This window comes from Carassius auratus, chromosome 5 (assembly GCF_003368295.1).
Source record: "Carassius auratus strain Wakin chromosome 5, ASM336829v1, whole genome shotgun sequence".
Taxonomy (NCBI): Eukaryota; Metazoa; Chordata; class Actinopteri; order Cypriniformes; family Cyprinidae; genus Carassius; species Carassius auratus.
The window spans coordinates 3,558,037-3,584,888 of NC_039247.1; the positions used below are offsets into that span (position 1 = coordinate 3,558,037).

The 26,852-nt window shown below is 37.6% G+C and overlaps 1 protein-coding gene across 1 annotated transcript in view; it reads right to left on the bottom strand.

Annotated features, from left to right (window-relative positions):
* The window catches only part of fbrsl1 (fibrosin-like 1), a 65,072-nt gene extending 38,446 nt beyond the window's left edge, over positions 1-26,626 (bottom strand). Inside the window, exon 1 of the mRNA XM_026244679.1 lies at positions 25,322-26,626. Coding sequence (XP_026100464.1) covers positions 25,322-25,594 — 273 coding nt within the window. The 5' untranslated portion in view covers positions 25,595-26,626. The remainder of the gene's footprint in view (positions 1-25,321) is intronic.
* Positions 26,627-26,852: the final 226 nt, after the last annotated feature.

Sequence of the window (26,852 nt, forward strand, 5' to 3'; positions counted from 1 at the left end):
ACAGAAGCACTGATAGTTCGAAAGAAAAACAACACTGTTCCAATAACAAAGTCAAAGAGAAGGACAGACAAGTAGAGATCGAGAGAGAGAGTGAAACAGAGACATATAACATTCAACCTGTCAAAACTGCTTCTGGATGTCAGTCTCGCAGCTACTTCAGAAACAGGGCTCTCTTTGCAACAAGCTTACACTTGCACTAGCTTAAACAATCAAAGATGGATTGAAAATGGATATTTGAAGAAATGCACATTCAGTCCATCACAGGCAGCAGTTAGCAAGAGTCCGCATTATCGCCACACTTAACGGTTGACATAAGAGACTTCTGTTAATGCAGGTCTTATGGCCATTTCAGCTGTCAATCTTAAGTGTTGATTATGAAGTCACATGTTTGGTTTTAATTGTTTCCAATGTAGCCACTAACTACTCTGGGCACAGTACAAAACAGCATCTGTCTGTAATTTTAAAACAATTAGTTTCGTGTGACTCATGATTTTTGCAACAGATTTTGTTTTATTAGAGAATCAGATGTATAGATCAGATTCTACATCCTATGTCAGAATTAAATGGGACAAGGAAAGAAACATTGTTATAACAGAAGAGGTTTGGTTAAAAACATGTAAATCCCAAGGGAAACCACAGGCTCTCACTAGTGAAGGATATTTGCATGGAAAAAGGTTATTTGATTATTTATATCCCCTGCACAAAAGTGCCATTGTAAAATAGGATCTGGATGGTGGAGATACTGTTATTCTGAAGTAGCAAATCATCACCATATATTCTGGTCTTGTCCAGCTATTCACTTGTTTTGGAAAGTTGTACACAGGACATTGGAGGCCATGTTGAAGAATAATATAGCACATGAAACTGAAATGGAATATTTGGGAAACTTGGATTTGCATGAAACAAATACATATTTATGGAGAATATTCCTGGTTGCAACTAAAAAGGCAGTTACTAGTAAATGGCTACGACTTAATCAACCACTCTAAAAGACTGGAAAACAATTATAATTGAAATATGTAAGATGGAAAGCCTTACTTTTTCTTTAAAATTATTCTACTGATTACATGGAAACAATTTTTTTAAACAATTTTTCAGTAATCCTTAGTGCATTTTATACCATTTAAAAAATGTGTTTTATAGAAAGACTGAAGGACGAACAATATCTTAAGAACCACCTTTACGAAGTTAAAATGGCATACCTATAAGTTTGTTCAAAATGCAAAAAGACCGTAACAAGGGTGATTTGTCCAGATAAAGTCAGTGTTATAATTAGGGCTGGGTATAAATTAACGCCAACAATTAGTTTATCGCGTGTTAACGTACTTTTTATTTTGAAAGTCCGTTGCTCACTGCGTTTCAATACACAGAGCTAGACTGTGATAAAACAACCGAATACAACACAAACCATGGATCACAGGAGGGGTGGGATGTTTATCAGTAGGCTACTGGCTGCTTGGGATGAGCTACAGCGCAAAACAGAAAATCATGTCCAGAGTCGAATTCCATCTGGTTGGAATGTCTTGTATAAGCGACTCCTTCTTTTGTCTAGGTTCAATTTGTTTTTGTTCTAATTCTGCAGCACTCGCTGCACTGTGCTTAAAATGACCCACAACCTTCCTGCATTTGCCAAGAAGTTGTCAAACGCGCTGTTGTGCAGAGATACTATTATGACAGAACGCTGGAGACGTGCGCGATGCAGCGGACGTGTTCAAAAGGCAGATGTCTCGCAGCAGCGATCATATTTCTTGCACTATCTGTGCTAAGTGTGCTGACTTTATTTGAAATGTCCCACTGCTGTGCAACATGAATAAAATTTTTAGCGCACGTTTCAGCAAAATGTCTCTCTTTATCATCTGAAAATGTGAATGACCTGTGTCTAAAGTTGGAAGAATGGATAAATGAAGTTAATTTTGTCCACTCAACCTGCATCACTGATATATATATATATATATATATTTTTTGGACTGAGATTCTCAGTCTCTTAAAGGAGATTGGTGTTGTTGCTCGGAAGGGGCCAGTTAAAATGTTTTGATGGAGGTGATTTTTTTTTTTTTTTTTTTTTTTTACAAACTAAACAAAACTTTCATGTTTTATTTAATAAAACATGAATGTTTTAATGTTTTATTTATACGTTAATGTTATATTTAATTTTATTACATTAATGTTTAATTTAAGATTTACAAGAAATGTTAACTGCTACTAACTTTTAACTGCTGTAAAAAAGCACTTTATTTGTTTAAAGTTGACAAAAATTTATTGCACTTTTGTTCAGACAACTTTGAAAGAATAAAATTACACAATACACTACTTTAGATTTCATTATTGAATATAGTATATATACTATACTCTGGAGAGTAAACAAAAAAAAATACTAGTCAATGGGGATTCTATTGCCATGTGCATAGAGGGTTAACCTTTGATATAATTATTTGTTGCAATCCTTTTTTTAACTATTATTTGCATTCCTTTTCTATTATTATTTTTTTTCAAATAAATTAATACTTTTATTCAGCAAGGGTGCATTATATTGATCAAAAATAACAGTAAAGAAATGTATAGGTTAAAAATATTTCCTATAAACTTTCTATTAATCAGAACCCTGAAAGAAACGCATTTCAAAAATATGAAGAAAAACACAACTGCTTTCAAAAATGATAAGAAATGGTTGGCATATTAGAAAGATTCATGTAGGATCGTGTGAGAAGGAAGACTAGGATGGCTGATGTAAATTTGGCTTTTAAATCAAACAAATACAAACACAAACTGGTGCAAATTAATCAAAATAAATTCAGATATGGGTGCATTCGGTAATGCAACATGCTTCAACCATCTTCCCATACATATAAGTGCTTATAAAGCAGCTGTTGTCAACAAAATAGAAGCTTTAAAGGGGTCATCGGATGCTCATTTCCCACAAGTAGATATGATTCAATCATTAGGGTCTTAATGAAAAGTCTGTAATATAGTTTGGTTAAAATTTCTCAAGGGTAGTGTAAAACAACATCTTTACCCGGTCAAAAACAGTTCTGTCTACAGCACGCTGTTTTATTGCATACTTTAAATGCAAATGAGCTGTGCTGACCCCGCCCCCTCTCTTCTGAGCCGCTCTCTGAGAGACACTCTCATCACAAAACTCACGAATTACCAGATTATTAGAAAAGGTGATTAGCAGAGATTCATTAAAAAACCTTACACTCCCTTTCTTCTGGCATTGAAGCTGGGTCACAAATAATTCACGTGAACTGAACAGACGCATTTAGGTAGATCGGGGGTGCACCAAAACAACGGTGGACTGATGACAGCTCACTCAGGGCAGGTCTAAGGTAAGGCGCCAGTCCAGTCTGTGCTGAAACGCTACTGTCAATCAAACTATTGTAGGAGGGGCCTGTCTGTGTGACATCACAAAGACAGGCATCTGAGATCGGCTCAATTTGAGAAAGGGCAAATTATTTAATGAAATTTAAAAAAATTAAATTAAATAAATAAATAAAAAAACACTGCAGTTGCTCTGCATAAAGCATCTGCTAAATGACAAACCACTTCCATTCCTGTTCTCCAAACAGTGTACACAATGAACCAATTACTTTATTAAGCCAAGCATACAATGACAATAAATAGTATAGCCTCAATATAAACACACTAATAGAGTGGCTACTGCCCTCAAGGACAGAAACCATCGCTTTGGTGTCTACGAGAGGAATGCTGGGTTCGGCAGAGGCCTGTTTGCACACAATCACATCTGTCATGCTTTGGCATTGCTCTGTTCCTCTCTGGGAAAGAGAAAAAGAACTCTGACTTCACAGTTGCCAAAACAACCATCTATCAATATTCATTAGAGATTTCTGCAGTGGATGCAGTGACTAAAAAAAAAAAAACATGCAACTCTCTGTTATCAAGCTGTGCATGTAATGCAAGACACTGTGTGGAGATATAAAAAAAGGCAAAGAGGCAGAACAAAAAGCCTCTGTAGCGTACAACTCTAGAATGCCTTCTAGGCATGAAACGGATTTGAATCTACTGATGCATAGATTTCCTCTCTGCTGTTTTTCTTTTGCTTGCGAGGAGCCGTAAAAAAAAAAAAAAACACACACTAAATGCTATTTAGAGAGCCATCCATGTCGTTTTCTCGGCTGTGCCCCTCAGAATCTCTCAGACGTCCTTTGCGCTGGGGCTTGTTGGTTTGTTTTCTATTATATCCTTTTTATCTTTGTTATTCACAAACATGCATTACAAGGGTGAATACACAAGCACACAGTCATGCCAGCATTCTTCTGAATACTGATAGGCTTCTGCCGAAAATACCTGAATAATATTCAGTACAGGAGGAGAGGCGTGCGTCCCCGGAAAGGTCATCCATCGCTTGACTGGGACCGCCGATGACCTAGACCAGAGGGCTGCATCAGCAAGCACAGCATGAACGTGGCTATGTGTGTGTGTGTGTGTGTTCTGCCTCGGTTTCACTGCTGTACTTCATGTAACTAAAATACTTTCTCCTATGCCACCTTATTATACAGAGACTATGTGTTGTCATGAAGAGGCTGCTTTATCCAAAAAGTATAAACACTGGCACGAGGCCTACGCAATAAATCTAAATAAAACTGGCTATGGGTGCATTTGGTAATGCAACATGCCTCAACCATCTTCCCATACTTATAAGTGTTTATAAAGCAGCTGTTTCCAACAAAAGAGAAAATCGAAGAGCTCCACATAGTATTCCACAAAAATAAGATCTCGATGGTTTAATGTTTGAAAATGAATAAATTAAGACAGACATATTACCATTGTAATTTTAGAGTTATACAGTAAAAAATATATATAATAATTAAATAATAATAAATATTTAAAATGGTATTTTTTTTTATTTAATAATAATATTAATTGTAATTTTACAGTACAATATTATCATAATTATTATAGATACATAAAAAAATTCTGTTGGCCAAATGTGCATTCAGTGAGCTTGCACTCAGAACACAAGTTACAAAATTCAATATATTATGATAAATAAAGTGGTGAGAGGAGGAATTGCAAGATTCACTAATGCTCCAAAATGCATCCCTATGGAAAGCACAAGAAAAGCAGAGGATTTTAACTGCATGAAATCTTCATAACACACCATAAAGACATGGAAGCCACATGACTTTCTATAGTGGAAAACAAAACCAGAAATTAGTGGGATTATGTTAGTAGAGTCTTTTTAATGAATCATTCGATTCACAAAGCCAATCTAATGATTCATTCACAATTAAGATTGATCCAGTACAACCCCACTTCAGCAGCGGAGAAGATTATAACAATTAGTGAATGAATTTGAGGTAAGAAAATTATCATTTTCATTTTAGGGTGAAACCGTTTCTTCAACTATCCCTGCTTTCTTGTTCTGTACCACATAGCATTTTGCCTTTTGAAAGAAATCGGTGTCGAGTTTGGCATCTTGTCAGGTTTTCAGTTGCAGACAGTATGCTTGGGTTTGTTTGTTCGTGTGAGAGTGTAACTGTGTGAGTATGTGGGTAGTGGAGATCACTGCTGTTTTTAGCAGCCTGCTAACAAATAGCGCTGTCACGGTGAAGGAATTTCCCTTGCGGTAATGCTGAGTGGCTCAATAGTGCGGTGTGCAGTATTATCACCATATACACACACACACACACACACACACACAAACACACACATATATACACATATACATACATTAAAGCACCACGTTAGAAGGCTCAGTTTACCAACAATGTGTCGATGCCAAGACAGAGATTTGGTTTTTCTTGGACATAACAACCTATTTTCATAAATATATGAATCACAAGTAATCGCACATGCTCAGTTGATCTCTCGCTCTCATTCGCTGTCTGTTTAGGCTTGTTTAATGTAAATCAACAGAGCCTTTGTACAAATCAAAAGGTTACACATTAAGTTATCATTACTAACTTATTTAGTGCACTTGCACAAAGTGTAAAATGAGAAGGACATAACCCTATGAAAAAGAAAACATGCAAATTCGCGGTGGCTGTAATTCTTGCATTCCTCTGCGATATTCAGGTAATTGCAACAGCCCTACTAACAAACTGATTAAACAAGATGTTTTTAGAGCCATCACATACATAAAGACACATACTTGAGGTTGTTAGAGATGGAGACAGACAGCAACAGGAAGAGAAAATACAGCAGGAGAGCCTTGGGAATGGAGCCGTGGGAATGGAGCGAGGCCGGTGGAGTGAAAGTGATAATGAGCGACACCTGCACCACTCACCAGTCTCGAGTACCACGGAGGAGCTTCGGAAGGACAAAAGGAGGAGTGACTGCAGTGAAAGACGAGAGAGGACCAGGCCTGGATTGTATTTTTTGTTTTGGTTCTGTTTGTGTGCGATAATCATCCGCGAGGGGCTGTCACATTGTTTTGTGTTTATTTTGTTATTATCCAAAAATCTGTTAAAGGATTTTTAGGCTGCATTAATTAGGTAAACCGGAACCGAAAACACTTCACATAACACCCAATGTACTTGCTACATCATTAGAAGAATGGCATCTACGCTAATATTTGTCTGTTTCTCTCTTGTTCCGAGCTCACTGTGGCCACGAGATCCAGTCTGTGTCCAGATCAGAGGGTCACTGCAGTCACCCGGATCCAGTACGTATCCAGACCAGATGGTGGATCAGCACCTAGAAAGGACCTCTACTGCCCTGAAAGACAGCGGAGACCAGGACAACGAGAGCCCCAGATACAGATCCAATGTAAATACCTTGTCTCAGATGAGCACCAGGTAAAGACCACAGGAAACAGATGATTCTTCTGCACAATCTGACTTTACTAATCTAACTATCATTTTGCATTATTGACAAAGTGTTTACTAATGAATGCTGTTCAGTTGCTTTGACGCAATGTATTTTGTTTAAAGCACTATATAAATAAAGTTGATTGATTGATTATTAAAGTTATTTAAATGTTCGCCAGTTCCCGCTGCCCCCTTCCTTTGACTACTAACGTAACATTGTTACACCATTGCTTTCTGATTACTGCAGAACTATTTAAGATTTCCTTATGGAGAACCCTTGAAAATGTGAGAGCATAAAATCTTCCAAAAACTTTTTAAATCATGTGTGTTTTGGTCAATCTTTACCATTTTATCATTTTAAGAACAAGAAGTTTAATTTAACAATAGAAAAATGCAGTCATGTATACTACAGTTCAAAAGTTTGGGGTCAAAAAGATTAAAAAAAAAAAATACAATTAAGAATACTCATGCTCATCAAGGCTGAATTTATTTGATCAAATGTACAGAAATAAAATTATGTTGAAAAATAATAGTACAATTTAAAATAACTGTTTTATATTATAATCTATTTGTAATTTATTCATGTAACTCCAAAGCTGAATTTTTTCTCCAGCCTTCAATGTCACATGATCCTTCAGAAATTATTCTAATATGTCGATTTGCAGTTCATTAAACATTTCTTATTATTATTTAGGGCTGCAACTAACGATTATTTTGATAATCGATTAATCTGTCGATTATTTTTACGATTAATCGATTAATCGGTTTATGTACTTATATTTTAGTTTTTTCCATTTTTCCCCCAAGTAAATTATTAATAAAGGGTATTTATCATTCAGCATAGATTTTTAAGAGATTTTAACCATTTTGCATTGTCATATCCTCATCAAAAATATACCTGGAGTTGTTTTATTATGTTAGTAATCCTTTGTCGAACTCTTCTGCAATCAAAACACTGATCCATACTCTAGCAAAATTCACAAGGATTTCAAATATTGTTTTCACCATGGCAGTCCTTAGAGCTCCTAAAGTAGTTTAACATCCCAAACAAAGCTTAAGGAATCTTTGAGAACATATTTTCACGAAGTATAAGGATAAAACAGAATAAAATTGCAGTGCATTGTATTTTATTATTTACTGGGAAAAAGCTTTATAGCTTATGCTGTGAAATTGTAAACAATCCTTCGAAAAAAAGTGCCAATGGCATGAAACCTGAATGGAACTCACAATTTAAAGTAAAATCCATCAGAAGGTTGTCCAGAAAAAAAAAAAATTGGGACACACACAAAAAACCTGCTGTGTGAAAAAGAGCAGTGAATACTTGAAGTTACTTTTGTATGCTCTGCTCCCTGGTATACACGAGAACTACGTAGAATGAAAATGGCAGGCCGTGCCTTGGAGCGTCATTACAGGAAATCGGGACTCACTGTCCATAAGCTTGCATTTCGTGACCATCAAAGGTCCTATTTTAAGTCCCTGAAAGACGCACGTTGTCAATTTTATTCAAATCAAATCAATAAAAATACAGGTAATTCTAAGCAGTTGTTTGCCACAATTAGCCATTTTTTGGAACCACAAAAGCCTTCTTCCACTGAAGTGACTAAGGAGCGCTGTAATAATTTTATTGACTTTTTTAGATCAAAAATCAGCAACATCCGCTCCTTAATGCCTGGATCATATCCCCCACCTTCACCTGCCTTAAATCCTTTAATTGGGAGTTTGCCATCTCTCCCATATTTTACTGAGTTCTCAAGCAGCCAGATTGATGAAATTCTGCGAGGAATGAAATCAACATCCTGCACATTGGACCCCATTCCGACAGTTCTGCTTAAGTCATATTTTCCTATTGTCAGTCCAATCATTACAAAGGTAGTTAATCTTTCATTACAAACTGGTCATGTTCCACCCTCTCTTAAAGCAGCTGTTATCCGCCCGGTCTTGAAGAAGCCCTCATTAGACCCAGAGGAGCTTGCAAGCTACAGACCTATCTCAAACCTGACTTTTTTGTCAAAGGTCCTGGAAAAAACAGTTGCTTCCCAACTTCAGAACCATCTTAGACGTAATAATCTGTTTGAGAAGTTCCAGTCAGGCTTTCGCTCAGCCCACAGCACGGAAACAGCACTGCTCAGGGTGACAAATGACCTACTGATGACAGCTGATGCAGGATCGCCATCACTGCTTATTCTGTTGGATTTGTCTGCGGCCTTCGACACAGTGGACCATACTATTCTCCTGGATCGACTCCATCATACAGTTGGACTCTCGGGGACTGCACTGCAGTGGTTCCAGTCCTACCTGTCTGGCAGAACTGAATGTGTTATGTTGGGAGGATGTAAGTCCAGGCTGTCCACCGTTACATGTGGTGTTCCGCAGGGGTCAGTTCTTGGTCCCATCCTTTTTACCATCTATATGTTACCTCTCGGGCACGTCATCAGCAGACATGGGCTGTCCTTCCATTGCTATGCTGATGACACGCAGCTTTATATCAAAACTGTCCCTAACCCCTCAGAAGCCATCTCTCACCTCACCGCATGCCTTGAGGAGATAAAGGCATGGATGAATGGAAATTTTTTACAGTTAAATAGTAGTAAAACTGAGGGACTCCTTGTTGGTACCCCCCATCAGATTCGTTCTTTTCCTATATCTCAGTTCCTCTTTGATGGCAAGATTATTACTCTCTCCTCCTCAGTCACAAATTTGGGGGTTCAGCTTGATGCACAGTTGACCTACAGCGGCCACATAAAACATCTGTGTAAGACATCATTTTATCAGCTACGAAAAATTTCCAAACTCCGCCCCCTGTTAACTCTTCCAGATGCAGAGAAACTTGTCCATGCCTTTATCTCCTCAAGGCTGGACTACTGTAATGGACTTTTTGTTGGGATTCCTGCTAAGGACATACAAAAGTTGCAGTACATCCAAAACAGCGCGGCTAGAATCCTAATGAAAGTAAGGAAATTTGAACATATCACCCCCATTCTGAAATCACTCCATTGGCTCCCTGTTTCTACCCGGATTGAATACAAAATCATTTTGTTAACTCACAAATGTATTTTCGGCCAGGCACCATCATATCTCAAAGATTTGATCAATTTGCAACTTTCAAATCGTACCCTCAGATCATCAGGAAGCATGCTCCTTCAAGTTCCTTTCACCAAGCTTTGTACTATGGGGGGTCGAGCTTTTTGCTCTGCAGCCCCACAGCTTTGGAACCATCTTCCTGTCCAGTTGCGAGTCACACAGAGACTGGACACTTTTAAAGCAAACCTAAAGACTTTTTTATTTAGGAAAGCATATAATTGCTGAGCTGTCATGTTTTAGTAATCTGTGATGTTTTGATCTTGTTATTTTATTGTAGCACTTTGAGATTCCCCCAATGAAAAGTGCATTATAAATAAAATCTATTATTATTATTATTATTATTATTACTTAGAAAAGAAGTGCATTTTAAATATACTCAAACATTTACCTCTCTCATTCAGTCATAATTAGGCTGCAAGTCTGAATTATGAACTGGTAAACGACAAACTGATCACATGACATGTTTGTAAAGCTTTAAATGTTAACTGTTAAAAAGCAATGTTATCAGCTTTTACGACTAAACATTTGCAAACAACCTTGTACTGGAGAATCTGCACAAATAAAATTCTTAGGGGCCGTTCACATATCGCACCTAAAAATGCGTGGAAAACGCTAGCTATTGGCTCTTCGCTACTTCACCTGCTGTACTGGCTGAGTAAAACCTCCGGTGGCTCATTACTGCCACACATTGGTCACCGCAGATTTGAAATATGCACGAAATGAGCTGCTTATGGCAAATAAAATTTATTTAGCGACGAATCGATTCGTTGTTTCAGCTCTATTATTATTATTAATGTTGAAAACAGTTGTGCTGCTTAATATTTTTTTGAAACTGTGATACATTTAAGATGCCTTGATGATTTTTACATTTTGTGTGCTGAAGAAAGAATCATTGAGTTTGAAACACTGCATTTCATACTGTGAGATTATTTAACAATTAAACTCTGCAAAACTGACATCAGTAGATAGGATAGGTGAGTTGGATACAAAGACCAACAAGGTCAAAAACTAAAAAGCAAAAAACAAATCCCGCACACTATGCAAAAAAAAAAATATTAAAATATTAATTTATTGACTACCGAAACGCAGTCAATAAATAAATATTTGAAACTATGAGACTATAAAACAATTAAAATACAAGCAATTATCAATCTCACACTCTTTAACATTATGGTCTCAGGGAGCTTGATGTGAAATTCAGTCCAGGACTCTCAGCCCAAAGAATGGTCCAGAGCATTCAACAGCGAAGTGATTAGACGTGTACATTTTAAGAATGGCTGCAATGCAGTCAGCACCCTGGATCACAAGAACCACGTTTCTGCCTGCAGCACTCTAGAACCAACAGTCTAGAAGATTTTTAGGAAGATTTCAAAGGACCAAATGTCACAAAGGCATTTTATAGCTGCGTGTGAAGTGTGTACGTGTTCCACACCCATGTGTCAGCAGAGTTTGGAGAGATCATTGCAGGACTGGTGCCAAACACCCCACCTTCCCATCTCCATGGAATGCAGACCAACAAATAAAATAGGTGTTGTGTAGTACACCACACAGCTGAGGGTGAGAATCACAGCAATTTCACAGACTAAATAGACCTCCTTTGAGTTTTTACAAAACCTTCAGGTCAGGAAATCACACAATTAGTTGATTACTTTGACCAAAGCTTTGTTATATCTTTCTCTGGCTCTATGAAGCGTTAAGGCCGTGGTGTTGAGACAGAAACACTATTGTGCTTTCTGCACCAAACAATGACTCCTATTTATCCTGTGGGGTTCAAATGTGTGTTAGCTCATTTACTCTGTGTCTGCCAAAAATTCCTGATATGGATCCCATTACAAAACCAATAAACAGCCAGACAGTGTGCCAGTTCTGGAAGAGCACTCTGAGGCGTACAGAATAAACCTGCCCAAGACCCCGTGCCGGTCTCACACAGGCTACAGGAGCCCAAAAAGGTGAATAGCTAAGACCTAATGAAGGTGTACCTTCTATTTCCTCTAGTAAAAGAAATTGTCAAATCAAAAAGTTCATTCTTTTGAATTTTCTATTAATCTAAAAGTTTTTACAAAAACTGTGAAAACACAATTTCCACACAAGTTCCACATAAATTGTAACAATATTTCACAATATTATTGTTTTAACTGTATTTTTGGTCAAATAAATGCAGCCTTGGTAAGCATAGGAGATGTTCAAAAACATTAAAACATAACTATTTTAAGACTGGCTACAGTTTATTTTATTTTTTTAGTTATTGCATTTGTGAAGCATGTCAAAGCCACATCCGTCACTGCTGTCACGTCACTAAGGTTAAAACATCTGACAAAAAGACAATTTTCCAGTAACAACTGGAATACAGTCAACTCGGAAGTCGGAACTGATGGCAGTGAAGCACAACTGTGTTCCTCTCAGCAGAGTAGGGTGTTTTTCTTATATTTCCAATGCATTGTCACTGTGGCAGCAGTGTGTGTGTGTGTGTGTGTGGGGCAGTATGCTATTTCCAGCCTCAATGTAGCCAGACAGTCAGGGCCTCTCTGTTGCCCAGTCGAATACCCACAACATCAACATAACAGCTGCTCCCCGACAAACACCATTTGACCATGAGTAAAGCATTCTGTATAGCATCTTATTGCATTTACATGGAAAAAACACAATGCTGCAGTCACACTGACTGCTCAGTATTTCCAAGACAACAATTCCAATCAGACATGTGTCGGTTTTCGGGAATGCGATATATCACGGTATTGAATATGAATGATATCGTTATCGTGAGCACTTCTAAATACTGTGAATAATTATATATTACAAATTATTCTGAATTTGGAATGCATTTTAAGAATAATTTTCCCATCAACTGGTCAAAATGCACAACACAGCTGTATGCTGCTTAAAAGATGCGTGGATGCCGCTGTGCTGCTTTCTAAAACATATTTAAATAGCCATTCAGATTTTGTGGTTTTCGCTATGGTGTTCATCACAGCGTTAAATACTTAAATATCTAGACTAAATGGGCTATTTATTTCCAAACTTTTTTCCCCATTTTAATCTGGACTACATTATGGCCTAGATATTGTTTGAAAGTATTTTGATTATTGTTCATTCACACTTTACATTAGGGCTTCATTAGTTAACAATTCATTAGTTGACAAACTGCCATTGAAACATTCTTCTGAACATTCATTAATCTTAGGTATTCCAATATTTAATAACACTCACTAAAATCTAAAGTTTCAGCTGTGTTATTTAATGAGCTTACCATGAACTAAGACTTGTATTTTTTAACAAAGATAAATAACTTCTGTAGCAAATGTAGCTATTGCTCATGAATTGCACCTTAAATATTTTTTTATAATATTTTAACTTTATATATTTTTCTGTATCTCTTTATTGTATTTAAATGTTGTTACTGTTGTTAGACGAAAAAAAAAAGTTATTTAACCAGTTATATTGTATTATGACCACCTTTTTTTAAACTAAATTTCAAAACCATGAAAATACCATATACCTTATATATGATAAAAGCTTTATCAATTTATCGCAACAGGAAACTTTTATACCCGCATATCCCTATTAAACACTTGATACTACAAATGGCAGGTAAATTGCAATGGGTTCATGGTCTCAGCAGCCAATAATTCACCATTCACAACAATGTGGTCAGCACAAGGGTCAGTCATGTTTATCCTCTTTGAAGGTGAACCCATATTTAATCTAGAGTGTGCCATATTTTTCTCCAAGAATGAGGGGATATCAAATGCTTTTTCATGTGTCTAATTGGGCAAAAGTGTTTTAAGCTAAATTGTGATTAGTGAAAGACAAACCTGTGATGAAATACCATACAGTTTTTTTGGATGTGCATTCTTAGTTATTAAAAATAATATATACAGAAATCCCTTGATTGCTAAACAAAAAAAAATAAAAAGCTATACAAACAATCCATTGCTTATATAAGTAATGAAATAGAAGTATTTCATTATTTGGATTGGCATCATTCATTATCTGTGAATGTTCTAGAACACACAATAACTTTGGCACAGTAATCCTGCTTTAGAATGTTCATTTCACACCTGTAAGATTGTTGGCAAGATGATTTCCAAGACATCAGCCCCCCCATCCAGAACTTGCCTACAGACAATAACACCACTTTTACACTGGAAGCAACCAGCCCTGACTCATGCTGTGACAGCTTGAGGTTCTACTCTGGAAGTGTTGACGCTGCACGTCAATGTTCACTAACCACAGATCATCTGTATGCTCGAGGCTACACTCCAGCAACAGAAAAATGGAAGAATAGCTTGGATAAATTGGTATTATATTCAGCATAAATCCACTGGAATAAATGCACAATGAAATACTGAAGAATAAACTTCATGTTAATGTTTGTTGAGCACCAAATCAGCATATGAGAATTATTCCTGTAGGATCATGAATGTGAAGACTGAAGTAATTCCTGCTGAAAATTCAGCTTTGCCATCACAGGAATAAACTACATTAAAAAACGGGATTATTTCAAAACCATTAAAACAATTATTCCAAACCAAACTTTTGGATAGTTGTGCTTATATATATATATATATATATATATATATACTTAGCATAAAATATATAAATAGTGCATCTAAAAATATATGTAGACTAAGCCTTCATATTAAGTTATACAATTATTATAGGTTAAAAATTTGTGTGGTTATGTTTATCAAAGTTCTAGAATTCCTACTTGTCTAATTCTGTACAAGTATACTGTATTTAATTTGAATCTAAGTCTCCCACTTAACCATTTAAAAGTCATGGAACATGAGGGACGAGTACAGGGGAGTGTTCCAGAGAAAAGCAGCTCTGGCTCTCTGGCTGTTTTTGGCTCATGCTAGAGGAAATATGATTATGCAGAAGGGGAACGGTTTCATCAGCACCTGGAGCGGTGCATGCGAGGGAAGGTTAGGGCCGAAAATAGGGGGGGATTTATGAAGTGAGCACATAATTTAGCCCTGGCAGGAAGTCATTAAGCTGTAAGCTAGAATACAGAAAAAAAGCGCTGTCATCTGCAGCGACCATTGAAGTAGAGCAATGGCTGTACATTTAAACACTACAGTATTAAACCGTACATGCTCTAACGATCATCATTTAGCCAAAAAATCAAGATGACCCTTCTAGAACTGGCAGCAAGCAGTGGTGGTGAAAGGGCTGTGTTGTCACTTAACTTCATTTTATGCAATACTGAATAGGGGTGTAAGAAAATATCGATAAATATGAGTATTGCGATATTTTGTTTGGCAATACTGTATCGTTCTCAAAACGGAATATCTTTATTTAAAAAAAATGAATAAGTAAATTATTCCAAGATTCACCGCAGTGGTTTCATTTTAAAATCATATCCTAATTGTTAGATAGCAATCTTCATCTCTAAACTTAAACAGTGACAGGAAATACTAGCCATTAAGGCATGCAACGATCATTAGCGTTAATATAGTTTGCTGCCAGTAGGCTAATGGTGGCACCTCGGTTCCACTGCTTGCCGCGTCCCATGTCAATAGCCTCACACAGGGAGCCATGGGCAGTAGGCTCTTTCTTTGATTCCATTTGATTCCAACATACAAACTGAAAAAACCTGTGAAATCCATGTTGAAAGGTTCCTAGAATGTTGAACATCTGAATTTATTTTATTGTATTACAATTGTTTTGTTTTCTTTAGGAATCCTGCAAGAACTTTATTTTCATTAAGTAGATATAATATTTTGTTAAGATTAGGGATTCAAAATATCAATTAGTTCCATAATCACTGAAATATTGCAGTTTCCTCAGTAACGGCTTTAAACAAAGCAGCTCCACGCTCATAAACATTGCTTTTTCAGGAATTATAGGTAAAATTAAATGTAAAAAAGCCAATGGCGCGTTTCTGAGGACAGTCGGTTCCTTTCAGATACATTCAAATAAATACATCCGAGCCACGTTTTGACTTGAAACGTACAACGCTTATTCAAGGACATCATTGCCTTTTGAAGTTTAATCCAACCATATCGCGACTCTTGTATTTCCGTCCCCAACTGTAAGACCTCTTGAAATTAAGACATTTTTATACCATTTAACGTATTTAAAACTTGTTATGGCTTTAAGTTTGATACTACTTTATGAGTTTTTAAGGACCCACAGGAGATATGCATTTAAGATGCCCGTCGGGCAGAGTTTTTTTACATTTTGGTAGTCTGACTGGAAAACACAATAGACTATTCTATAGTCTACATCCTATACCACTTACTGTAACTCCACTCTCTCGTGAATGCACATACAACAGTTAGCAGAAGCTAGGGAGTACAGTTTATAAAGATTTAAATATGGATATTTTTCCGAACAAAATGCATCCATTCACTTCAGAAACTCTTTATTAACCCCTGAGCTGTGTGGAGCACATATTATGATGGATGGATGCACTTTTTTGGGCTTCAAAATCTCGACCCCCATTCATTGCCATTATAAAGCTTGGAAGAGCCAGGACATTTTTTATATAACTGATTAAATTCATCAAAAAAAAAAAAGTCATATACACCTAGGATGGCTTGGAGTCATTTTAATTTTTGGGTGAACTATCCCTTTAATACATTAGCAAAATATTTGGAGAACATATTTTAATTAACCGGGATCATTGAATGCAAATGAGCTGTATACATAAAATAACCAGTATGTCCATTCAGATTTTGAGCACAATTTTCCAAGTCATCAGATCCAATGGGACAGAGAGTAACATTTTGCAATTGGTTTGATGACCTTTCCTGCTAGCGTTTAGCCAATCAAGACCTAGGTTAACACTGAAAAGGTCACTGAGGCTTACAGGCCTTTTGTTTCACACCAATCAGCAAAGCATAAATGCAATAAAATGTACTAGGGCAGGGTAATTGAGAGGGAAGGAGTGTGAGAGAGGGGACGATAGCCTGCTGAGTACCTCTCCCATCTCCATATCTTATTTCAATGTGGGAATAGCACTCTCAGCAATTATTCTTAATATCAGTTACACCATAAAGGCTTATCCCCGTAGAGCCAAGGCAGCCATCTCACGTTCAGAGCAGGAGCTTGTCGACAATTGTTACGCTAATTGCTTTCACAGCAAGCATCATTTATAAAGAAAACATGCTCTAAGACACACACACACACAGAGGCTCACCAATGAGAATGCACACACACACTCTCATTCAGCCTGTGCCAACTAAGAAGCAATAATGTGCGTGTGTGAGTTAGACTTGGTGATTTATCAAAAAATTGGCAATATAATCATGATGATTATGTTGGTGACATTAAATAAAGCAACATTGTGAAAAGGGCAATTGTTTTAATGCGTGTCCATTAACTTTGACTGCACTGAATCAATTTAAAACAAAAAGTTCCCTTTGAGGCATTTTTCATGTTAAGGTGACCTATTATGCCCCTTTTTACAAGAGGTAAAATAATTGTCATATGTCCACAGATTGTGTATGTAAAGTTTTAGCTCAAAATACCCACAAACAGTTGTTTATAGCTTGCTGAAATTGCCACTTTTAGGGTATCAGCCAAAACGCGCAGTTTTTGTGTTTGTCCCTTTAAATTCAAATGAGCTGGTGCTCCTGCCTCCCTTTTTAGATGAGTGTGGAGCTTCAAGATCTCATGCTCCAGCAAAACAGGACAATATCACCAAATCGGATTGTACTTTAAAGTAAATGGGCATTGATGAATTACACAGACAGGGAGCACGGTGCAATAAAAATAATGACATAGCTGGTCTCATGGTGCCTTTGTATGCCATCACATTATGAGCTCGTCAGTTTCAAGCAGTCGACTTCACATTGCTACTATATGCAATTTTTAACTACCACATTCCTATTTACAATCATTCTCTGTAAACAGACAGATACTATGGTAGATTTAGCAACATTAGTCTTACAGAGAGCCAAGAAGCTCTTTTGGAAAACAAAATATGATAAATGATGCTTACTTTGTTTGAAGCTGATGTTCACCCAACAAAGCATTGTTATCGATTCCTCTTTCAGAAGCAACCTTTGTACAACTCCAGCACTGAACTGACCCTCGTTTGTGAGGCAGTCCGGTGTAAAACAATTAGCACAAACATACAGGTGCTGGTCATATAATTAGAATATCATCAAAAAGTTTATGTATTTAATTAATTCCGAAAAAAAAAAAAGTGAAACTTGTACATTATATTAATTCATTACACTCAGACTGATACATTTCAAATGTTTATTTCTTTTAATTTTGTTGATTATAACTGACAACTAAGGAAAATCCCAAATTCATTATCTCAGAAAATTAGAATATAACTTAAGACCAATACAAAGAAAGGATTTTTAGAAATCTTGGCCAACTGAAAAGTATAAAAATGAAAAGTATGACCATGTACAGCACTCAATACTTAGTTGGGGCTCCTTTTGCCTGAATTACTGCAGCAGTACGGCGTGGCATGTAGTCGATCAGTCTGTGTCACTGCTCAGGTGTTATGAGAGCCCAGGTTGATCTGATAGTGGCCTTCAGCTCTTCTGCATTGTTGGGTCTGACATATCACATCTTCCTCTTCACAAATCTATGGGGTTAAGGTCAGGGATACCATTGATCCTTAAACCAGCTACTGGAAGCTTTGCCACTGTGTGCTGGGGCCAAGTCCTGTTGTAAAATGAAATCTGCATCTCCATAAAGTTGGTCAGCAGCAGGAAGTGCTCTAAAACATCCTGGTAAACGGCTGTGTTGACCTTGGACCTCAGAAAACACAGTGGACCAACACCAGCAGATGACATGGCACCACAAACTATCACTGACTATGGAAACTTTACACTGGACCTCAAGCAATGTTGATTGTGTGCCTCTCCTCTCTTCCTCCAGACTCTGGGACCCTGATATCCAAAGGAAATGCAAAATTTACTCTCATCAGAGAACATGACTTTGGACCACTCAGCAGCAGTCCAGTCCTTTTTGAAGCGAGATGCTTCTGACGCTGTCTGTTGTTCAAGAGTGGCTTGATACAGGGAATGCGACAGCTGAAACCCATGTCTTGCATATGTCTGTGCGTAGTGGTTCTTGAAGCACTGACTCCAGCTGCAGTCCACTCTTTGTGAATCTCCCCCACATTTTTGAATGGGTTTTGTTTCACAATCCTCTCCAGGGTGCAGTTATCCCTATTGCTTCTACACTTTTTTTCTACCACATCTTTTCCTTCCCTTCACCTCTCTATTAATGTGCTTGGACACAGAGCTCTGTGAACAGCCAGCCTCTTTTGCAATGATCTTTTGTGTCTTGCCCTCCTTGTGCAAGGTGTCAGTGGTCGTCTTTTGGACAACTGTCAAGTCAGCAGTCTTCCCCATGATTGTGTAGCCTACAGAACTAGACTGAGAGACCATTTAAAGGCTTTGCAAGTGTTTTGAGTTAATTTGCTGATTAGAGTGTGGCACCAGGTGTCTTCAATATTGAACCTTTTCACAATATTTTAATTGTCTGAGATACTGAATTTGGGATTTTCATAAGTTGTCAGTTATAAACATCAAAATAAACATTTGAAATATATCAGTCTCTGTGTAATGAATGAAATGTAATATACAATAGGGCTGCACAATGTGTCATTTAAGCATCAAAATCGCGATGTTCGAATCCACGATAGTCACATCGCAGGATGTGCGATGTAGGCTTTCGTAGTTGATCCATTATTCATTAACTGTACGGCGCGAGAGAGACAGGGAGCAAGAGAAAGAGAGAGTGCGCGCGAGAGAGACAGGGCACGAGAGAGAGAGAGAGATAGAGCACGAGAGCGAGAGCGAGAGCGAGCGAGCCCGTCTTCAAACAACATGAGCGCTGTCTTGCTCGCTCTCCCTCGCGCATATTAATGAAATTGACCCGATGTTGTCGATGTTTAAATCATTTAAAATGAGAATGTAAGTGTGCTCACCCCATTTTTGTTTGTAAGAAAACATTTGATTAGATTTCATATCGCGATATTTAATCGCAGAAAAATAAAATATTGCAATGTAATTTTTTCCCAATATCGTGCAGCCCTAATATACAAGTTTCACTTTTTAAACAGAATTAGTGAAATAAATCAACTTTTTGATGATATTCTAATTATATGACCAGCACCTGTATAGGACATAGGGTTGGGCTGATGGCTGACAGACATCACAATGTTAGCTGAAATCTTAAATCGGAAAGGAAATGTGTACTACAGAAACCCTAAAGTGAATAAATAGCGTACAAGATGGTAGGATAAAAAAAAAAAATTATTCAGTACTTTTACTCGCAATTATATCGTTGGTCAAGTATAGGCGACTGTATATAAATTGCGGGCATCAGGGAGCCACTATTGAAACCGCTTTTGAGATTCGCAATCACAAGGACTCTAACAGACAGGAGTACTTACGACACATTTGACAAGATTAGATGTTTGTCATTGGTGCTCATGATCTGCAAATCATTCACCATCATCCTATCAGACTGTTCTCCTTACTCTGTGTATGTGGTAAGTGAACTTTCATGTACTGTTATGCAACAGGCTACCGCTAGCAAGCAGCTAACCTTTTAGTGGCTCCGAAGAATGTTATTTGGTTCACGCTTTTTCACTCCTTTACATTACATTAATTTTCAAATACATTATCTAGCCATATATATGTGCAATCCATATCGGGGTATAAAGTTGCCAATTTTAAACAGAAATCATATTTGGTTTTGTACTTGTAGAGGTGTAAAATGCTTGAAATACTATATGTTTTAATGACCACTTACATAAACAAAAAGAAGCCAATAAAATAAAGCAGATAAAATAATTTCCTTTGGTTAGATTAAGGCCTTGTTTGATATATTTATTCAACAAACCTGTACATGTAATGATTTGAAACTTGTTTGGAGAAATGATTCAACAACACCCAGAAACAGACAGAAACCACAACTCGGATAACCAAAAGCATTGAAAACGAAAGTAAAAACAGGCACCAACATGTCAGAAACAAGTTTACAGCAAACATTTGTATGGTGTCAGAACTACACAAGTAAAAAATTACTCATATGCTCATAAATCATAAAACCATATCCTCAAATTCAATGTTTAAGTGTTTAACAGAAACAGTTTTCACAGAATGAGAAACTTGGAATAGGGAAGGCCTGCCTGTTTAAAAAGAAAACACTCTATTACTTAATGAGCCACTTATGACTCCTCTCAATTTCTTCCCCATTATTTTTATTGCAATTTTCAGAGGAGCACTAATGCCAGTCCGTCGTTTCTGTCATCCCTGAACAGCTTTCTCTGCCAGCGAGTGTTTCATAAAAAAAATTGCTGGAAAACAGGGCAAGTGATAAACAAGGTGAATTTTCAAATGTGGCCTTGAAAACTGCTTACTGTTTACAGCCTTTCGCAGAACATTGTGTTGACTAGAGTCAAAGTCAAACAAGCCCTTATGAAACCACATGACCTCGATGAAATCTTAAAAAAAAAAAAAAAGCAGCATATTAGGTCACGGTTTTCATTATCATTCAAATGTCCACCTCTTCATCTCCTACACTCACTTGCTTCCGCTCTCAAAGAGACAAATATGACATTTTTATTTAAAAACATTAAAACTCTGTCCAGTGCCTCACCACATCTCTCCATCCTCCTGTCTGACATGATACATTTAGAATAGTTATCAAAAGTTTTGACACCTTCAGAGCAGTTAATGTGCAAGTGTGGACACCAGCTGTTGGAGCGATTTTCTGTGATTAAAACTAAACAATAATTAGGGAATATTAAAAAGTTTTTCCATCATCCTTCTCATATCTTAAAAGGGTCATGAAATGAGACATCAAAATATCCTTGACATATAATAAGTCTTTGCACTATTATTACACCCTGCAGATTCCATAGATTAAAACATATTCCGTGTTATCAAATAAATATATAAATAACCAAGTTCCAAAAATAGTTTGTTTAAATTTTATGGGGTCTGTGATGTCACACTGGCAAAGATATTTGCCTCTAGAGAAAGACAACGATAAATGGTTTAACATCATCGTACCATAGGCCCCATCCACTGATGTTTCAAATCAGAAGTATACCATTTTATAATGCCTTGTCTATAATTGGCAGTTTTATATGGATAATGCTTTCAAAACACTTACTCACATGCAATAGCAAGGAAGGGGTCGCTGATACTTTTCTTCGAAGGGAGGGGCTGTACCTATTCTTCTCTTCAATAAAGGCAGGAATCTCTGTGTGTCTGTCTGTTTGCATTTATATTATGTCGAGAACTGTTCATCCAATCGACTTCACGCGTGGCGATTGTGTTGCTGCCTTATTTTAGTGCAATACGGAAATACAACATGTTCAGAACAAATTAACTTTCAGTAAACTACAGAACAGTGCAAGCCAGAAGCGGCGCACCTCACGTGGGCAGGGCTTATTTGCTCCTAGAACGGACACTGCACTAGTGATACAAAACACACAGGTCTGTTAAGAGTAATACTTTTATAGACAGATTATTATTAGGCTGGGCTACTGTAAGTTTTTTTTTTTTTTATGGCTGCCATATTTGCAAGTATTTTTCAAGCAGATTAAGTGCACGTTTTTATCGTGTGTAAAATTACTGATTAACATGGAGGATAAAACCAGCTTGTTTTTTTTACACCAGCAATATACTATAGGCATACTACAGAATTTGGGTGATTTATCAAACTTCATGTGCTGATGTGGTAGGCCAGTTTCAAATCCTCCAGTTTCCTCCACAGACAAAACTTTAGCAGACTTTTTTTTCTTTTTTATAATGAATGTTCTTGGCTGTTTGTGATACTATTGTGGTTTGATCAAATAGCGTGCTTCCGCTTAGCCAGCTACGGAGAAACTGGTAGCCAGGCAGAGTAGTCCAGGCCGAGAACGGTTTGATATCATACCAGGCTCACGTGGAAATACAACTGTAACTGTACCTCACAGTCCTTAGAACCTTTCAGCCCAATAGTTAAAAAAACAACTACTATTTAAGTGCGAATGAATACCGTTTCACAGGGGATGCCTGGTGTTCAAAAAAAACAAAAAACGATTATTCGAATCGCAAAATTTAAACTCAAATACCAACCCACAAAGAATATTCAAATATTCTGGTCCAGCCCTACAGAAAAGCAAACAAAACAGTTCACAATCAAATAATGTAAAATTATACAATTACAATTCCTACTTGTAACATGAAACCCAGAGGAATATATAACCATACAGCTCAGCAAAGAGGATTTACTTCCTGTAACCAGAACAACCACACACACTCACACAAGCATCCTCATTCTCATGAGAGGAGAATAACTGCAGCATCCTTATCAATCAAATACTTCATTACACAGAAGGACTTAAAGAGCTGGGAGATACGATGTAATTTTGCTAAAAATGTATCTCAAAGCTTCTACCACACCACATCATATCCCACAACTGACATTTAAATCACCCTGGAAAATCCATAGAAGCAGGTAAGCTGATTCAGAAGTAAACCATTAAGCAGCAAACAAAGACATCTGATGGATTTCTTTTCCATTGCCAGATGAAGAGCTCTACTCACTTAACTGTTCATCAGACATGCAAAACCAGAGAAGTTCAAAAAAAGATGCATTTATCTGCAGTGGCCTAAAATACACTGCTTGTGTGGGTGGATTCTCAAAAGAATAATGCCAACTAGAACACCTTCTACTTAAAGTGATGTGCTATGAACAACTTATATGAGAAGGCATATAGTCTCTAGGGTGCAGACCTTGACTATTTGTCATCAAAAATGAACGTGTTAATGAAAATGTAAGCATGCCATTATTAATCAAACCAGGGAATGCCTACTTATCAGGGTCAAATGACTAAAAACGTCTGCAAAGCAGAGAAATTACTACTCAATTAGCAATTTAATGTTTAAATGAACACACAGACTGGCCTTTTTATATGAATGTAACATGTAAATCGTTTGCTCTCAAGAAGTACTATGCCAACTGTTTTCACAGTGAATGTAAGAAGTATATCTCTGTTTGTTTTTGTGACTGAGCCCTGTTTTACAGTTCAATGGTCATGTTAGGCCACTGTCATTTGTCATGAATGTACCTGCACAGACTCACACTCGCTAGCCAATAATAACTCACCACTTCAGCTGACTATACAACTCTGTCAATGCTATTTGCACAACACCTATGTAAAGCTGTCGTTCACTTGCCCTTCTCTATTGGTTAAACAAGTTTAAACATACCACTTGATGAATCAATGATCCTGTCTGGAACACGCACGCATGCACACACACACACACACACACACACACACACACACACACACAAAACAAACACAGCCCACATTCACTCTGTGAACAAGGTTTACAGTACTTTACCTTGACTTTAGGAAGCAATTTGAACATAATGAAGGGGATTCTGTTTTTAATTGACATATGGCACAATGATGTTAGGTTATTGAAAAATGCACAAAAAACTGAACTAATAAAAATGGCTATAATTTATGATGAACTTACAACTTTAAAATATCTGAAATATCTTAAATAAATAATAAATAGCTAGGCAGTATAATGTAAAATAATTTTGGCCTAAGTAGGTTGGCATAATCAGAATAATCACTGCAGCTAGTTTGGATTTAAATATTACTTGAAGAACAATAAATTGGCAAATCAAAATCAGTGTGGCACCCAATGAGTAGGAAACCATTTTGGTCTAAAAAAAAAAAAAAAAAAAAAAATGCACGAAACAGAAATAATGGAGTTCCTCATAACAGTGTCAAGGTCATTAGGTTAAATAAATTAACGAATCACATATTTGACCTTTTATGGAAGCAAAAAAATTATTTGCACAGTAAACCCCCCAAAATGCCTTGATATTTACAACTAAGAATGTGGCTACTCTTTGGAAACGTCTTTAAAACAGTTGTGTTGAGTTTTTGTAAACTAGACTTTTACTAAATGCAACCTTTTTTTATTTCTTCATCTTGGACGACAGTAGCCTACCTATTTGTCATAGCCACAGCACAATCATTGTAGGTGCTATCTCAGTTTTGTATGTCAACAGATGTGACATTTGAAAAATTCCCCACAACCATAAAAACCACAACTTCCCGCTATGTCATGAATCATTTAAGCACTCAAGACAAACTGAAGGCGATACTGAATTTCTTGTTATGCACACTTCAAACAGACCCTTCAGAATGATTCACTGTATTCCTCGAAGTGACCAGGCTGTCAAACAACGCTGACACACTTCTGCAAGAGTGACAGATCAGAAACAGCAATAGCCGTGACCTCTATTACGTCACGGCGGCTACTATCACTGTATTCTATCCTCAAAAGCGTTAACTTGGAAAGGAACTCCTGGAATGCGGCGCTGTGGTAAGAGCAAACACCTGTTTAACACACTCAGAAGCGGTTATGTCATCACAATCATACAAAGAGAGAGATAGAGAAAAAAAACTTGAAACGTTGCTGCGGCCATAGACGGTCGGACGTGTTCAGAATATTTAAACTGCTTCTCACCTCGAGACGGTCCAAACTGACGAAACTGGCTATAGCAAATCCATCAATAATATCCTCCTCCTGAGAACTAGACTCGCGTCTCTTCCTCCGGGGGGGTCGCGGGGTTCTGTTCGAGGATGTGGAGCGTGGCGGAGCGTTTTTACCAGGACTTCGCTCCTGTTCGGAACCAGACGAGGGGCTCCGAGCGCGGGCTTCCCCGGCGCGCGCCTCCCGTTTCCGTCCCCTCTCGCGCTGAGAACGGGATCTGCGACTCTGCTTCACTTTCCCTTCCATTTTAAAATCGTTGCGATGTCCTCCCCCCGCCCCCCCGCAAAAACCAAAAAAGACAAAAATGACACTCGATCCCGTCTAAACCGATTGATTCCACTCAATCAATAAAACACACCCATAGATACTGAAGCCTGTAAACAATTTACAGTGTGACCTTGGATGTTAAGCTCCGTAATGTGATAAACAAATGTGATCCATGCAGGTTGAGGCGTGTGTATAATCCAAACCACAACGTCACAGGATCGAAACGCCTGGCTTCATTTAAACAGGTGCAAAATGGCTGTTTAATTACAGTAGCGTGAATTCCAAGCGCACGGCAACTTTGTTACAACGGAACACAACAACATCAGTGTGTGCACGTAATGCAGACCGCGCGCTGGATTCATGTTGCTGGCCCTGCTTTAATTTCCACCCGTTTCATGACCCACTGTGTCAGAAGCAACAAAATAAGCATCCGCGTGTCTGTCAAACAATTTACAAATACTTATTGTATCGCTAAGTTTCAGCATGAAGCGACGCCACGAAACCATCCGAGACAACACGGTCCGCGTCAAGCTGAAAACGCTGTTATATCCCCCAAAGGTCCTTCTTCAGCACACAATCCACCGAAAACAAATCGTATCCAACCAGGAAAAGAGTTCTTTATCCAGCAGAGAGTAAGTTGAACGCGTCCATTCCTGAACGCTGCCCGCTCGCTGCGGCTGAAGGGAGAGACGTCGGCGTGTTTGTCGGAATACGCAAAGCTTCGTTAAGTGGCTTTAAAGAGACAGCGGATGATTCACATCTCCTCTTCTCTCTGTTCTTGCTCGTCACAAATCGCACTGCGAAGTGTAAATGCTCGGAGTCTGGTAAACTGACGTACTTCCGCCACTTCTGCGATTGCCAGAGGAAGTGAGCTGGTTTATTATATTACTCCGAGGAACTTATTTTTTCGTGGCATGTAATTTGCAGTGTGTTTCTCGTCTGTGACATCCGCCTGTCAGGTATCTGTCTGTCCGTCCGTCCATTTGTCCGTCCAGCCATGGTACTTTCTATCTGTCATTCTATCTGTTTGCCCCTCCATGCATCCATTGTTCTTTCTGTTCACCATTAAATATATCCAATATCCATCCATCCATCTATCATTATTTCTGCTTACTATTCTGTCTACCTATTTATACATCCGTCATCCATCCTTTGTTCTTTCTATCCGCAATTCTATCTATCTATCTATCTATCTATCTATCTATCTATCTATCTATCTATCTATCTATCTATCTAT